At 44.2% G+C, this 17,823-nt stretch overlaps 1 protein-coding gene across 1 annotated transcript in view; it reads left to right on the forward strand.

Moving 5' to 3' along the window:
- Nucleotides 1-15,652, forward strand: part of PRIM2 (DNA primase subunit 2) — a 761,949-nt gene extending 746,297 nt beyond the window's left edge. The window contains exon 13 of the mRNA XM_086925646.1: nucleotides 15,566-15,652. Within this exon, the coding sequence (XP_086781772.1) occupies nucleotides 15,566-15,652 (87 nt within the window). The remainder of the gene's footprint in view (nucleotides 1-15,565) is intronic.
- The last annotated feature ends 2,171 nt before the right edge of the window (nucleotides 15,653-17,823 follow it).

Genomic DNA, 17,823 nt, shown 5'->3' on the forward strand with positions numbered 1-17,823 from the left:
GGCGGTCCCTGGGGTTCAGGGGGCCTTAGAGACCCCCCAAAAGTATACTATTAAGCCCCGGGGGTGGCGGTCCCCTGGTCTGCGGGGGGCTGTGTGCCCCCCGCAATTATACATGCTTTAGCCCCGGGGGTGGCGGTCCCCTGGGCAGTGTGGAGGGGATTGGGTCCCCCCCACACTTTATTTTTATGAACATGCCCCCGGATTTTGTTCATTTAAAAAAAGAAAATTGGGGCCCTGGGGGTCCTTGTGGTACCCCCTGAGCCGGCCTAGGGGGTCAGAGTGTTTTTACCCTGCCCCTTTTCGCGTTTTTAATTTAGGTTTCTTGTGCCTCGGTCCTACCGAGGCACAAGATGGCTGCCAAAACTTCCTGATTTGGATTGTTGACAGCCCATTAGCATGCAGCTTGTGATCGGGAGGGTGCGCGGATCCTGCACGGTCATAGATATATATGTACTTATAATTATGAGTTGCTCAGAAAATACTGAATGGATTTACACCATTTAAACAAAAGGCACAAGTCTAAACTAAGGACTACCTCTTTGCCAATTTTGGTGTAATTCCGTTTAGCAGTTCGGGCTGTAGCCGCGATGAACGGTTCCTATGGAAAATTGCATGGGGAAAACACGTTTTGGGACCCCCCCTTTTTTCTCGGCCCCCCTCCACTAATCACCCCGAGACTTTCAGGATAGGAGCGGACCCTAACGCCTCACCAGTTTTGAATATTTCGCGTAGATTCGTCAACCGGCTCCAAAGTTATTACAAATGGAATGTTGCGGATTTCCTATAGATAATAGGTCCTAACTATAACTACCTAGTGGCGACCGCCAGTAGGTAATGTATATATTTTCGCCAAGAAATATGATGCTGTGAAACTGGCTAAACCTGTAGGGGCCCAGGGCATATCACATCCCTGTACAATCTGTGACATGCCAGCTTCAACTTCTGCCTCTGATCTGAGCTCAGCCATAGATAGTAGCTCAGACAATGTCGTCCAGTAGGGGATTGGGGTTTACCAAACCCTCATTGGGCCAAGAAATGGATTACATCAGGAGGGACAGGATACAAACTCTGCACCCACGAGGCCAGACTGCCACTGCCCTGAAAGAAAGAAACGAAACCACCAAAAAAGATGGGCAAGAAGACAGCACAGAAAACAGAAATAAGCCAGGCAACAAAAAAACGGCAAACAGGAGATGGAACAGACGGTAAATAACTGTACGAATGCAAACACAGTCATTAATTTAACAACCATGTCGCTGAGTGAAAAAGATAGAAGAACCTTGGCATTGGGGCTTTCTTTCAGCCCTGTACGAGACATGGACTATGCACAAACCAGGGTGGATTTATATAAATTTGTGCGCAAAATCAAATTAAGGAAATACCATTTGACCCGAGGAACAGACAACCGAGTAGTGGAAAATTACATGCAAAATACAGGCAATGTTAGCCCGACGAAGTCAGTTGTTTCCGGTCCAGGGAAGACTTGGCTTGGCAGTTCGGGCTGGACTGTTCCCATGAGGCACAGGGTCAGGCTGATTTGCATATAGCCATGTCTGAACTGGGGTGGCAGAGTGGGCTAAAGAACGGTGATGGATGAAACCCAGATCTTTTGACTTGGTGTGAGTGTTTGATTGATTCAGATGCTCCGTCCATCACCACCCCCTTTTGTACCGCAGTTGGTGATGGAGCCTTGTTGAGAGACTTGCAACTATTGCTTGATGAACAATACACAGATCAATCAATGGATGAAACCAAGCTGGTTCAATTTCAAAGTGTGACAACTGTACGAACTAATTTCAGACCCAAATCTACGTTTTGTCCAATTTTGCTCCGAGATAATGTGGATATTTTCCATGAAAGTGGTCTATGAATTGAAAAAACTTTATTGCTCCTGCATGCGGTCCAAAAGAAATGCACCAAACAAGACCACACCTACTCCCCACTGATTAAGAAACTTCAAGGGGATGACCATGTTATAATCAGACAGTCTCAATCAATCAATCAATCAGTGCATTTGTATAGCGCGCTACTCCCCCGGAAGGGTCTCAAGGCGCTGGGGGAGGGCGGTACGTTACTGCTCGAAAAGCCAGGTCTTGAGTTGCTTCCTGAAGGAGAGATGGTCCTGGGTTAGTCGAAGGTGGATGGGGAGGGAGTTCCATGTCTTGGCAGCCAGGTAGGAGAGGGATCTTCCTCCGGTGGTGGTTCTGCGGATGCGTGGAACGGCGGCGAGGGCATGGCTGGTCGATCGTAGCTGGCGGGTGGGCATGTAGAAGGTTAGGCGGTTGTTGAGGTACTTGGGTCCCAGGTCGTGGAGAGCCTTGGGTGCGTGGGTGAGGAGTCTGAACATGATCCTCTTGCTGACGGGGAGCCAGTGTAGGTTTCTCAGGTGTCAGGATATGTGGCTGTGTCGGGGGATGTCCAGGAAGAGTTGTGCGGAGGCGTTCTGGATGCGTTGGAGTCTTTTCTGGAGTTTTGCTGTGGTCCCGGCGTAGAGGGTGTTTCCATAGTCCAGTCGGCTGGTGACTAGTGCCTGGGTGACCGTCTTCCTGGTTTCGTGGGGATCCATCGGAAGATCTTTCGGAGCATGCGCAGGGTGTTGAAGCATGATGATGAGACTGCGTTGACTTGTCTGGTCATCGAGAGGGAGGAGTCCAGGATGAAGCCCAGGTTGCGTGCGTGGTCCGTTGGCTTGGGAGTGGTGCCCAGAGCAGGGGGCCACCAGGAGTCGTCCCAGGCAGAGGGCGATGATCCCAGGATGAGGACTTCCATCTTGTCTGAGTTCAGTTTCAGGCAGCTGTTCTTCATCCACTCTGCGACGTCTTTCATCCCTTAGTGAAGGCTGGTTTTGGCCGTGGCGAGGTCGTAGGTGAGGGAGAGGATCGGCTGGGTGTCGTCGGCATAGGAGATGATGTTGAGGTTTTGTTGCCGTGCGATGGCTGCGAGGGGGCTCATGTAGACGTTGAAGAGGGTGGGGTTGAGTGATGATCCTTGTGGTACGCCGCAGATGACTTCGGTGGCCTCGGAGCTGAACGGGGGGAGGCGGACTCTCTGGGTTCTTCCGGCAAAGCACAAGATGATCCACTACAGTGCCTTCTCTCGGATTCCGATGTTGCTGAGGCTTTGCACTAGGGTGCGGTGGCAGACACTGTCGAACGCTGTGGAGAGGTCCAGGAGGATGAGGGCCGCTGTTTCCCCGTTTTCGAGCAGGGATCTGATGTCGTCAGTGGCTGCGATGAGGGCGGTCTCGGTGCTGTGGTTGGCTCGGAAACCGGACTGCGACTGGTCGAGGGATCCGTTAGTCTGGAGGAAGGCGGGAAGCTGTCTGTTGACGGTTTTCTCAATGACTTTGGCAGGAAAAGGGAAGAGCGAGATGGGGCGGAAGTTCTTGAGGTCGGTGGGGTCCGCTGTTGGTTTCTTCAGGAGTGCGCTGAGCTCGGCGTGCTTCCAGCTCTCCGGGAAGGTGGCGGTTTTGAACGAGGTGTTAATGATGTCACGGAGTTCGGGTGTGATGATGGAGTCAGCCTTGTTATAGACGTGGTGGGGGCAGGGGTCGGTTGGGGATCCGGAGTGGATGGTGTTCATCGTGCAGGTGGTGTCTTCGGTACTGACCGGGGTCCAGGTGCAGAGGATGGTGGTGGGGTGCGTTGGTTCAGTAGTTGGGTGCGTGGTGGGTGCACCGAAGCTGTTCGGAATATTGGCGATCTTGCGGTGGAAGAACGAGGCGAGTGAGTCGCAGAGGTCTTGCGAGGGAGTGATGTCGTTGTTTCCGGCGCTGGGGTTGGAGAGCTCTTTGACGATGCTGAAGAGTTCCTTGCTGTTGTGGGTGTTGATGTCCAGTCGTTCTTTGAATGCTGTCTTCTTGGTGGTGCGGATCAGCTAGTTGTATTTGCGGGTGGCGAGCTTGAGGGCAGTCATGTTGTCTGTGGTCTGGTTGGTGTGCCAGGCTTTCTCGAGGGTGCAGCAGTTCTTCTATGAGTTCTTAAGTTCGTCGGTGAACCAGGAGGCTTTCTTGCTGCTGGGTCTGCTGAGAGGGGTCTTCAGTGGTGCGAGGTAGTCTGCGCAGTTGGTGATCCACTGTGTGAGGTTGCGGGCTGCTTCGTTGGGGTCCGTTGTGCTGGCGGGAGGGTTCTGGCTGAGGGAGGTGGTGAGCTGGTCGGCGGTGATCTTGTTCCAGCTCCTGCAAGGAGCCTGTTGCGGGTGGTGGTGGGTCGTGATTCTTCCGAAGCTGAAGTGGACGCAGCTGTGGTCGGTCCAATGAAGTCCGGTGGAGTGGCTAAAGGAGATGTACTTGCTGGAGGAGAAGACTGGGTCAAGCGTGTGGCCGGCGTAGTGGGTGGGGGTGTTCACCAGTTGCTTGAGTCCGAGGTTGGCGAGGCTGTCCAGCAGGGTGGTAGTGTTGCTGTCCTTGTTGTTCTCCAGGTGGAAGTTGAGGTCCCCATGGAGTATGTAGTCAGCGGAGGGGAGGGCGTGCGGGCTGAAGTCTGCGATGTCTTCGCTGAATTGAGTGCGTGGTCCCGGGGGTCTGTAGATGAGGGTGCCTCTGAGTGTGGTCTTGGGGTCAGTGTGTATCTGGAAGTGCAGGTGTTCGGCGGCGGTGAAGGTGTCGTCGGGGTTGGTCGTGATGCGGATGTTGTTCTTGTGTACGATGGTGATGCCTCCTCCAGTCTGGTTGACGCGGTCCCTCCAGGTGATCTTGTATCCGTCCGGGATGGCGATGGCGATATCTGGCGCTGAGGAGGCGTTCATCCAGGTTTCCGTGAGAAAGGCGACGTCTGGTGATGTTGTGTCAAGCAGGTTCCAGAGTTCGACGGCGTGTCTGTGGACGGAGCGGGTGTTGAGCAGGATGCACTTGAGGTGGTTTTTGCTGGTGCTTGGCTTGGCAGGTTCGTTGCAGGTCCGGAGGCAGGTGTACTTGCAGGCTTGGCAGGTGAAGGGTCCGTGGGTGCGTTTCGGGGTGGCTCGGTAGCAAGTTGGGTTCCGGTCGGGTTTGAGTGCGTTGAGGGTGGCGGCGTCGTAGGTCCGTCGTGTGGCTTGGCGACAACGGGGGCCAGGGGTACTGGCGCTGGGCGCGGACGGGCTTGCCTTTGTCGTGCCTTTGGCGCACAATCGGCGCGTCTGCTGTGTGGCCTCCATATGAGGGCAAAGGGAGGGAGGAGCAGCTGGGAGGTGGGAGCGCGGTGGCCAATGGAAAAAGTGGGGGCGGGGCCGCAGGGACGCAGCGGCGGGAAGGGAAAGCGTCAGGAACCGGGGCTAACAGCAGAACAACAAGAATGGGAGACCAGGAGCGAGCGGGGGAACAGACAGAGTGGCACAGGGATACAGAAATAAATGGCACACGGGTTAGGCAGTTGGGACAACAGTAGCGGCGAGGATCAGGACACACACAGGCGCAGGGGCTGCGTGGCGGTGAGGGGAGCGACCTTCCTGCCGGGTGACAGGGTCAAGAGTCGCTTGACCCTGAGTCTGACAAAAAGGCGGTAATGTGGATATGGATGAGGCCCTGTAGCATCTCAACGACAGAAATTGTTACAAAAGTAGTACCATCCAAGCAGTCAAATGTGCATGGGGTGACTTTAATAACACACTTTTGGAATGGAAATCTGCAGGCCTAATAAGTGCACAGGAATTCAAGGTTTTGAAAGTAGACTACCCGGTTATATCAGCTATATTTTTCATCCCCAAGAAACACAAAAGGCATGTATAAACCTTCGGGGAGGCCAATTATATCGGCCCAGGGTAGTCAATTTGAAAATACATCCAAGTATGTGGATTTTTTCCTTCAGGAACATGTCCAGAAGCTCCCATCATATGTACGGGACAAGACTAAACTAGACTAGTGTGATCATTTAATCGTCAACATAAAACCCTTCGTAAAATTGTCAATAAAAACTGGCCACTGGTACTCTATGATCCAATGTTAGGAAGGTGTTAGACAGCAACTCCAAGTGTTTCCTACCGGAAAGCGCGCTCTATGAGCAGCGATTTGGTAAAGAGTAGCCCCGAGGTGTCAGTGACTAAAAATTGGCTCAGCAGCAGGAGAGGTTTTTACAAGTGTGCTACTTGTAAAGCCTGTAAACAGGGAGTGAATACTAATACATACAGCACGCACTCTAAACCTAGACCTGTTGCAATCACCAAGGCTCTAAACTGCAAAATAGAGTTTGCAGTATATGTGCAGGAGTACCCGAGTGTCCTGCGCTAGGTGGGGAGGACCAAGCTGCAGGTCCACAAAAGGGTACTCCAGCACATGAGGGCTATCACTAACAAGGATGCCAATTATCAGGTGGCAAGACATTTCCAGAAACACCACAACAGCAACACACAACATTTGAAATATTTTGCTGTGGACACTGTCTTGCCGCTCAGAAGGGGTGGCAATCGGGAGTACCTCCTTAGAAAACTGGAAACCAAATAAATCCTGGAGCCTAACTGTAAAACACCCCATGGTCTTGATATCAGTGAGGACTTTTTCACCTGTCTTTAAACTACACTGTTCTCACACCCAGTACCTTTTTAGCTGGCATCAGCTGCACCCTCATTGAATTTAAATGTAATGAAATTGGATCTTTATTCTTTTATGTAGTTACTTTTTTTTGATTTATGGCTGTAAATCAATTATGGTTAGAGCACGATTTCCATTATGCAATAGCACTTTGCACTTTCAAATGTTACGCTTGATTATTGGCCCACTTGGGCAGGATCCTTTTTGAACCTATGAACTAGTACTGTCAGAGCTAGTGTGCAATTCAGCCTTTTTCAGTAGAATTTGTGTCAGCATGACTAGATGTACCACATGGTCATTCATCTGGTTTTATGACAGACTCCTAAGTAGGATATACATTGTCCACTAATTAATAGGAGATCATGTATATATTGTTGTATAACTTATTGTGTAACAATTCTATAACAGATCTTTTTATACTGTCATGAATAACAAAACCTGAACTTATTTAATAATATATTTAAGTTGTCATGCCGATTTTAAATGTTCCTCAAAATATTTTTATATACTTCAGACATTTTAGATATTTTGTATCTTTTGAACGTTTTAAGTATTTGAATGGTTTTGAATATTTTAAATATTTATGATTACATGAATATTTATGGCGTATTTTGCACTCATGTACTACTAATTACAGGCTGTACATCATCGAGTTCATCACACAAGCTCACAGTGTAACTTCTATGTCTATTGCACTTTCCACGTACGTTGATTGCACTGTCACTTTAAAAACTAAAAAAATGCTTCTGAAATGCATCATGTGATCAAAGCCTCGGAGGAGGCTGAAACGCGTTATGGCGGTGGTGCGGGCATTCTCTGAATAAACCCATTATCTGCATTATATCTGGGTCTGCCTTCATGTCTTTTTATGCTGTTGACCTGAATTGTTACGGATATATATATATATATATATATATATATATATATATATATATATATATATATATATATATATATATATATATCCCATTGGCAGTCACCAGTGAGTAGTTCTAGTTAGGACCTAGTTTCCAAGGAATTCGTTTTTTTTTTTTTTTTTTTAACTTGGCTACAACTTTGGCGTTGTTTGACCAATCTGCATAAAATTTGTCCCAAAAAATGTCACGGTGGGTGTTATTGAGTGGGAAAGTTTGAAGGTATACATTTGTTTGCACAATTTTATGTTAACCAAGATGAGGCGTAGTTTGAATGCACCAAGAAGGTTCACTCATTTAAAGGTTTTTCCTTAATACTTAATCTCCAACTACTGGGAAAGCTACTGGTCAGTCTGGTAGGCCTTAGTCCTCTAGACATCAGGTCTCTAAAGCAGTGTTTCCCAAACTGTGGGTCACAAACTGATTTTTGGTGGGTCGCAAAAATCATAATAAATAAAGATGCCTTTAAATTCTGTGTTTAACTCCTGGCATTTGCTGCTGATTCAAGTCAGAGGTCATATGTCAGGCTGCTTTATTTTTTGAACATGAAGCTTGGGACCGGGACAGGATGTTACGGCAATTGGAATCTAAAATGATATTAGAACTAGATTCCAAGGTACCTAATGGGCTGAATACTACGGAAGACCTGTATTATGTTTTGTAAAACGATTATTTTTCTTTCAATACAGGCACCGTAGTTAGTCTTTTGCAAGCACTTTCCTGACTGCAAGCAAAATTTGGTTTAATGCTTTAACTTAAGCCTTCCATTTATTTGCTGAATATATAATCGGTCTCAGTCCTACACCCAGAATTGATCTTTTTTTGTTCTTTTTTTTTTTTTAAATCATTGGGGCAGTGATGAATCGATGATTCTCCTGCATGATATTAGTTGCACTTTAAATATACACTACTCGTAGGTCACATCAGTTATTTTAGAAGGCGTTGCCATTAAAATAGATGTCCCCATTTTTGGGTATTTTGTAAATAAATGAAATTACAATGCTTGGGCTATAATTATAGACTGGGTTCTGGAAAGCACTTTAATAATTGTTTGCGCTATGTTGCACCTTTGAGAGTGAGGTTTACAGTATTATTGCATTGCACCTTAACAATGGTATTACCACAATGATGAAATCTTATGAAATAATTTTATACTTGTATAGGGGTTTTTAAGTATGCACATGATTACTTTTTAACCAAGAATTGATTTGGAGAGATTTTTTATATACATATTTATTGAATTTTTTATATTTATGTGTATATTTAAGGTGGTTTAACTTCGGAATTGCAATGTATTTATTTGTATTTTGCATATGCGCAATTGCACAATCAGAACGCACTTTACAGATACTAATTCAGAACAATCTATATAAGCATGCATTTATGCAGGTATCAAACAATTATTGTCAATCCAAGACAAATGTGAACAATGTATTTACAAATATGAAGGAAATGGCAAGCAATAACCTCGGATGTTTTCATTGTGACTCTGACCTACTAGTATTTTGTTTGTTTTCATTTGTCACATGGTGCACACAAATTCAGTTAAAAAGAGGGCATTATGGGAAATACTTCTGATGTGAACAAGGGCAACTGCCCGAAACGCGTCGTCTGCCACGCTGCTGTACCTCTCACGGAAATAAATTACCTTTTGCCATCATTTGGGATTCGTTGGTCTTTCTGTGTGTGATCGCCGAGACATTGGTGATTCCAAATGGACCTTCTGCAGCATATATGTATGTATGTGTATATATATATATATATATATATATATATATATATCTCCATCCCATTGGCAGTCACCAGTAAGTAGTTCTAGTTAGGACCTAGTTTCCAAGGAATTTTTTTTTTTTTTTTTACTTGGATACAACTTTGGCGTTGTTTGACCAATCTGCATAAAATTTGTCCCAAAAAGTGTCACGGTGGGTGTTATTGAGTGGGAAAGTTTGATGGTATACATTTGTTTGCATCATAACAAAGTATAGCTAGGGGTCAGAACAAATGATGCATCCTGAGTGAAACCTCCTGTGGTGTGAGTGAAAAAGGGATGAAACTAAGCTAATCGTGTGTTGTGAGCAATCACACAACTAGTCCCACAATGCTGTGAGGAAAGTTCCCATCCGTCACCACACGGATCCGCCCTTCATCATCTGGGAGTCCCTACTCACAGGGATGATCGTGAGACCCGCTATGGATTGGCCAGATGTCTAAGCCTAATCCTATATGTGGTACTCACTGTGAGCGGAATACCAAATATGTATTGTAGTGACTGAAAAGCAGTGCTAAAAAGTGAAGTGCAAAGTGAATTAAGTGCAAACAGAGATATAAAATTAGGTAAAGAAGAGGGAACTACTTTATTCCAATCCTCTTTAGTCCTAAGAATAAGAGAGTGCGTAGTGGACTCAACAAATAACCACTATACTAGATGAAAGGTCGACATGTTTCTGCAAAATAGATCCATGTGGTATCCAGCTGCTTCGTCAGGACCATTATCGCTACTGCTTTTTATTAAAAAATGGTGAGTTCTATCCGTCGGTACCCTGCGCGTCCCTCTGGCACCTCCCACGTCAGCCCAGAGGGATGTGCAGGGTACTGACGGATAGAGCGGTGCCCTGTTTTACCTGCGCTGTAGCCAGGTGAGGTGGGTTTTTCTCTCCTGCCAAATTGGTAGGAGAGATTCTTTAATCACCAAGTTTGTGGTGGTATCTTATTCCTTCACCTTTGTTATGAACTCACCATTTTTTAATAAAAAGCAGTAGCGATAATGGTCCTGACGAAGCAGCTGGATACCACGTGGATCTATTTTGCAGAAACATGTCGACCTTTCATCTAGTATAGTGGTTATTTGTTGAGTCCACTACGCACTCTCTTATTCTTAGGACTGAAGAGGATTGGAATAAAGTAGTTCCCTCTTCTTTACCTAATTTTATATCTCTGTTTGCACTTAATTCACTTTGCACTTCACTTTTTAGCACTGCTTTTCAGTCACTACAATACATATTTGGTATTCCGCTCACAGTGAGTACCACATATATGTTATGTTATGTTATTAAATTATTTATTAAGCGCACTAACACTGATTAGTTTCTTGGCGCTGAATTTGACAGTAACACAACAGGTAAAAAAGTAGGATTTAAAAAGCTTGTCTGAAAAGCCAAGTCTTCAGTGCTTTCCGAAAAGGTAGAAGATCTTGACAGAGCCGAATTTCTAGTGGCAAGGTATTCCATAGGCGGGGGGCAAGTGCTGCAAACCTACGTCCACCAGAACGTTTAAGCTTGAACGGGGGGGATCTGGAGAAGGCCCAAATGGAGTGAGCGAAGGTTGCGGGGGGGGAACATATCTGGTGATTATTTGGTTAATGAACTTGGGGCTTTTGCCATGCAGTGATTTAAAAATCATGCAGCCTGCCTTAAAGGCACAGCGTTGTGTAATCGGGAGCCAGTGCAGTTTAGTAAGAAGGGGGGTCGCTGCTTGCCACCTTGGTTGCTTCAGTATCATCCTGGCAGCATAGTTCTGTACCATCTGGAGACGCTTGAGTAGAAAGACTGGAAGACCCAAATAAATGGCGTTCGCATAATCCAGATGGGACAGAACAGTGGCGATCACAACCTGGGTAGTGGCCTCTAGCGTTAATAATCGCCGAACCTTCCTAATTTTTTTTAGCTGATAGAAACACTTAGAAACCACTTGGCCCACTTGTGCCTTTAATGAAAGGTCACTGTCCACGATGACTCCCAGCGTTTTAGCCGATGGTGATGGTTGTGGAGCTTGACCCAGGTCTAAGGGCCAGTATTGAGGGCCCCAGTGCTTAGCGCTGTCCCCAGTCAATACCAGTTCTGTTTTCCCCGGGTTCAATTTCAATTGATTTTTGTCCATCCAGGATTTAATGAACCTCATGGTTGACTGGAAGTGACTGACGGATTTTTCAGAGTTATCAATGGTGAAGAGTAATTGCAGATCATCTGCGTAGTTAAAAACTTTCACCTGTTTGTCCTTCAGCGTTTGTATCAGGGGGAGTATATATATATTGAAAAGGTGAGGTGACAAGGAGGAACCCTGTGGCACTCCGCATGAGGTAAGCTGTTTAACGCCAGTTAGATCCCCCAGGCGTACCGCTTGTGAGCGGTCCTCCAAGAAGGATCTCAACCAGCAGGCCGCTGTGCCCTGTATGCCGGCCTGTCCGACACGGTCGATCAAGATATTGTGGTCGACCGTGTCGAACGCGGCCGACAGATCTAGGAGCACCAGTGCCTGGGGAGAGCGTCTGTCTGCGCAGTCTCGGAGAGTGTCCAACAAGGCAGTGATTACTGCCTCCGTAGAGTGCGCAGGGCGAAATCCAGTGTGATGGGGGTCAAAGCAGGAGGACTCCTCCGAAAAGTTGGAAAGGATTTTCGCCACGTGTGCCTCTAAGATTTTTGCTAGGTAAGGCAACAACGAGATGGCCCTGTAGTTTGCCTTACATGCCCGGTCAGCCCCAGGTTTTTTCAATAGGGGTATGACCGTTGCTTCTTTGAAAGCAGACAGGACTATGCCCGACAATAGAGAGTCATTAAGGATAGCAAGAACAGGAGTAGGATAGGCGGAGAAGCATTCTTTCAGGATGCGAGGGGGGCATATAGGATTAGGCTTAGACATCTGGCCAATCCATAGCGGGTCTCACGATCATCCCTGTGAGTAGGGACTCCCAGATGATGAAGGGCGGATCCGTGTGGTGACTGATGGGAACTTTCCTCACAGCATTGTGGGACTAGTTGTGTGATTGCTCACAACACACGATTAGCTTAGTTTCATCTCTTTTTCACTCACACCACAGGAGGTTTCACTCAGGATGCATCATTTGTTCTGACCCCTAGCTATACTTTGTTATGATACATGTTATTTGGGATAATAGCATAGGCTGGTCGTTAAACTAGTCCCTCAGACCCTCACCCCACATCTATTTGTTCATACATCTGTTTGCACAATTTTATGTTAACCAAGATGAGGCGTAGGTCGAATGCACCAAGAAGGTTCACTCATTTAAAGGTTTTTCCTTAATACTTAGTCTCCAACTACTGGGAAAGCTACTGGTCAGTCTGGTAGGCCTTAGTCCTCTAGACATCAGGTCTCTAAAGCAGTGTTTCCCAAAGTGTGGGTTACAAACTGATTTTTGGTGAGTCGCAAAAATCATAATAAATAAAGATGCCTTTAATTTCTGTGTTTAACTCCTGGCATTTGCTGCTGATTCAAGTCAGAGGTCATGTCAGGCTGCTTTATTTTTTTAACATGAAGCTTGGGGTTTACTTTGCTTTCTCAGACTACAAAGTGAGAGGGATTTTTAAAAAGAGTTGTGTCGCAATGTTGGAAGTTATTTTTTGTAATACACAACACAATATAGATACCAGTACATGAACTGTATGCATCCAACAGTGAGGAAAGCAAAAGGGAAGAATTTTTTTTGTAATTCTGAAGTGCTGGAAAGAGATTATAATATTATCAAGGCACTTACTTGGTGTTGCACAAATGATACATATTCTCAGAAACCGGATTTCCACACATTATGATTTGTGTGTTATATAGTTTTATCAGTGAAACTGTATGTCTGTGCAAATGTATTGCCCATTTCAATGTGGAAAATGCGCAGTCTGTAAATGACACTACCACACATGATTTAGTTACATAATAAATCTCCTCACCTCATGTCCTTTAAAGCTAGGTGGCTCGCAAAAGTTTGTTGTTCTAAAAAGTGGGCTATGTTTTTTTTAAAGTTTGTGAACCACTGCTCTAAACCATCATAGTCCACTTTAGTTAGCTCTGCCCTTTTGGAGTCAGGAGTCCTTCTGCTTTTTTGTGTCCCTTAAGCAAGCAACCAAGAGGTAAACCACTTGGTCCTTATAGAGCAGCTCCAGTCTGTGGGTGCCATCAGGATTCAGGGGCCCTTGAGTGACTGCTCTTTTTCCAGCAGGAGTCTGATTTCTTATTTCATCTGGTCTGCCTTCTACAGACGGAATCTTCTCAGGACTAGGAATGTTTTGAGAAGGTGGTGGTGGAGGTGCCTTATTTATCCTGTGCACTAACAAGTAATTAGTACTAACCAGTAGTTGGAGGAATCCTGCCCCCAATCCTTACAATTTTCTTGCAGTACCCCATCTCATTTTGCAGCACTTCATGTTTGCCTTACTGTAAAATTACCCAGGAACCAGCTGCCACCAGGCATGCCTGTCTTGAGCTTCTCAACCACTCCACTATTTGACAGAGTCAAAACTGGTTTCCCTGCTGCTGTGGTGGCTTCAGTCTGAGGGTCCTGGGAATACATAGAAGAAGCCCTTCTTGGTCTCTTCAAGGTAAAAGAGATAGTGCTAAAGCTGCCTTTTGTTTTGCCAGCAGGTCCTGTCCACTGTCATGTAGCTAATCAGTGCTAAGTAATCAGCGGTTAACATGCATTGTCCTTTATAGGGCCCAGAGGCAAACCATTGTTCTACGAGACAGAGTTGTTAACTCTCCCAGCCAAAGATGTGTATTCCAGCACTGCCAAATGTTATAGGCGGTAGAACTGCTTGTTAAGCCCTATCTGGTTCAGGCAGCCTAAAATACAGTTTAAAAAAGTTATTATTCTTTTTAAACAATCAAAAATCTTATTTATAAGTCACATTTTAAACACTGAGCAGTAAATAACTTTGAAGCAATATTCTAGCCTTTTCCTAAGTTGAGCTGAAAATAATTATTGTATGCCCACCTTGGCCTGTTAGCAAAATGTCTAGCTTGCCATACTTACTACAGTAGATTTTGTATTTATTGCATTGTAAGGGCACTGTGTGTCCTGTTTTTGCATTGTATCACCTTGCCATGTGGGCTTACAAGGTAATTTTAGGGGTCTCCTTTACATTTATGAAAATAGGATTTCATACATGCCAAAGGCAGTTTCCTTCCCATGCTTTTAAACTGCAGCCTAGACAGAGTGGTCATGTTCCTGGCATAAATATATTTTTGTCATATGTGGGTGTGTAATTACCCACTGCAGCCTACATATGGCATAGGTGCACTTTACACACCCTTTTCAATGGACTTATAGGATAGGTAAATAGTCCATCTACAGAGTTCCACTGTACAGCATGATTTATAGAGGAAGCTCAATGACGTTACTACTGTGTACCAGTGGTAAAGTGCACAGTCCTAAAGCCAGCAAAAATAAAGACTAGAAAAAGACAAAAACAAAACTGGGAGGACCATTCAGAAAAGGCAGATTTACAAAAGAGTGTGATTGTGTATGTAAGCCCTTGTTTTAGTCTTTTAACTTGTATGTTATGATTTTCCCTCTTGAATTGAGTAATAGGATTGCAGCTTTTGCTCTGTAACTGATGATTCGGAAAGTTTGCACAAAGCAGTCTGGGTCTACTGTGCATTATTTTAGACTACCTGGAACTATCGTGGATGTGATGTAGTAGGATATTTTATGTATGTTTGTGCCTTTTAACCAACATAAACCTTTTGATGGTAGCAATAGACGTTACCTTTGTGTTTAAGTACATTATGAATACTTAAGTAAAATGTCAGTGAGTTCTTTCCCATTTATGTGAAGTAACTGTGATAATTACTTATTAACAAATAAGTAGAGGTGGCGTCATCCTAGTTTACTTTAGAGCCTCCATTTGTGCTTGAGCAGAATTGTTGATAATACCTGCAAGATATTCTTTTAGTCCCTCATGGAGTAATAATTTGTCTGATGGGTCCAAAAATTGCTGGAGAAAGAACTTGACAGGCATTGTATTTCCCAAGCAATTGCTCACTGGGGAGAATACATAAGGGCTGCATTGTAGTAGTACTAAGTTGGACTATGGAGGGGTTCTCATTTAGAAGTTATTAACAATGCCTGTGCTCAATTACTACCTGGAATATCCTCTTCCTCATAATATTGTTATAATTTTGTATTGTCCAAATGTTCACTTTAAGAGAAGTATGTGAAAAGGGGTGCAAGCATGTCACTCTTTACTTGTTGAGTCTGAGAAAAATGCATTTGGCACATAGTTTTTATAGACTACAAATAATCAAACCATTGAGCTTGATTGAAGCACAGAGAAGCCCAATCTGAAGTACTGTTTGAGCATTTAAGTTGCTTTATATTTAATATAATGATGTTATAACCAGTAAGTCCTTTCCTTTCTTTTTCCAGATTTTGGAGCTGGTTAAGGGTATGCATTACCAACTTGCCTGCCAGAAGTACTTTGAGCTAATACACAATGTGAGTACAAATATTTGATCTTTTTATTGTAGTCAACAGAAATGTTTTTGCCTGCCTCTTGAAGGAAGCCTGGAAATCCAGTATAGCAATTTAGAGGTCATCTGCAGTTAAAAAGTTTGCTATTAACTGCCCTGTATTGATAGCTGAGAAGTAGGGTTCGGTGCCACGCGTCAGCGGTTCTTAACATTTTGTCTACAGACCACAGGGGGTCCACAGTGCCTAATCAGGGGATCCTTATCTATTTAGAAACAAAAGTAAATTATCAGAATAATAAAGCATGTATGACATGCACACTATAACATTGACAATTTTACAGTGCTCTATAAATGTTAAGGAATTTGAAATTGGAGTTTAAAAATTAAGTGGCTGTCCTTTGCTTGATTTGTGAGAATAGAGGAAGTACAGCAAACGGAATCAGGCAAGGATGATTGGTGACCTTAATTGAAGCATTGGTATGTGCGGACAAAGAGAGCATGCTAGGAGCAAAATATATGAAGTAATGTGCTCGAGTCTAGCACATCGCTTAATCTTTTAGAAATAAAACTGCATTTAGAAAAGCTCCAACCTTCCCATTACAATTTTGTTTTTTGTGTATACTTTTGGTGTGTGGTTAAATACAATATTTCACAGTTTATTTGTTTGAGTTAGACTTGTTTCTTTATTTTGTGATGCCATAGAAAAAGCTTAGGCCAAGGTCTGTGGTTCCTGCAGTGAGGCACAATCAGCAAAATGCATAAGAACCGATCCGTTAAATGATCTCTGTTTTCATTTTAATTTTACTTAATTAATCTCCATGCCAATTAGGTCTTTGCATTTATGATGTTTCATTACACCACCAGTTAGTAGACTTGAACGACACTTGATGGTCTGATGTGATCATTTTGTAAATGGTCTAAAGGAGAGGGCAGATGCCATATTTAAGCACTTGAATAGACATGTCTTAAGGCTACCTTGAATGAAGTGACTGATAATCTTGCTTTTGTATGTATCTTGCGTAGGGCTATGATTCTGTAAAGGGGACCTACATTTATGGATTTTCAGTGTGTCTGTATTTTGGTTATTTTTAGGTAAAATAAGGCAGGAGAGCTGTTTCAGGTTGTTGCCTTTTCCTTGTGATAGGAGGTCTGTTCTTGGGCTTTATAAACTGCTATTAGAGGCTGAAAAACCACAAGTTCTCCAATAATGCCTTTGCTACTGGCCTAGCCTCAGCAGAATTGATTATCTGTAGAGGTAAACTTTGTCTTCAATGTCAAGAAGAGTTTTTATTCAGCGTCACACTTTGATACACACCAATATGGCTTGTGTGTTCCTGATTGGTGTATTAGGGATCAGCCTTTACCTTTGCAATCTTCTTTTCTGCTATCCTCTGGAAAATTCCTGGATATTCAAACGCTTTGGTACCTGGGAATTATCAAGCCATGCTTCTTGAACCAAGGCTCTTACTCCTGCATTGTTTTTTTGTGTTGGTTAAAAGAACTGAAGTCTTTTTTCATTATTCGACCCCTCTCTACTCAAAAATTCCTTTTAAATGATTTTTCGAATGTGAAACTCCAGTTCAGATTTTTTTTGCTCTCAAGAGGGGTGAATGGAGAAGTGCAGTTTTCCTATAGGGCAAAATGTTCCAAATTCCTAACCTTTTCACCAGAACATCTGCAAGGGTCATGGCATTGTTTAACATATGCATACTATACAATCAAAACCAGAAACAGCTGTCAGAGTGAAAACGACTATTTTTATGGGGATCTATTGGAGAGATGTAGGTGGAGAAATGTGTAGGAGCAGGAGGGTGGGCACTCTGATTCTAGCTGTCCTATAGTTTAAAGACGTTTACTACCTAGAGAAATGTATGGATGCTATTGAGCCCTCACTAGCAAAAACTTTGTATATTACATTTCATATTCGGACTTTTCCACTGAGTACCTTTACTGCCAAATGGCAGCCATCCCCAACGGATGCTGATACGACTTTCCCTTTTTGCCCCCAGGTAAAGGAATGCATTGATCATGTTTTTTTTTTACCATAACTATCATGTCCTCAAGAAGAAATGGATATTGCCTCTTTACCGAAATATGGGGGTTAGAGATTTCATGATTGCCTCCAGAATCTTTAGATCTAATACAGCACAACAGATTGTAATTGCTGTCTCTCATTTTATGTTGGGTATGTGGAGATCGAGACAAAAAAGTGCA

This window comes from Lissotriton vulgaris, chromosome 6 (assembly GCF_964263255.1).
Source record: "Lissotriton vulgaris chromosome 6, aLisVul1.2, whole genome shotgun sequence".
NCBI lineage: Eukaryota > Metazoa > Chordata > Amphibia > Caudata > Salamandridae > Lissotriton > Lissotriton vulgaris.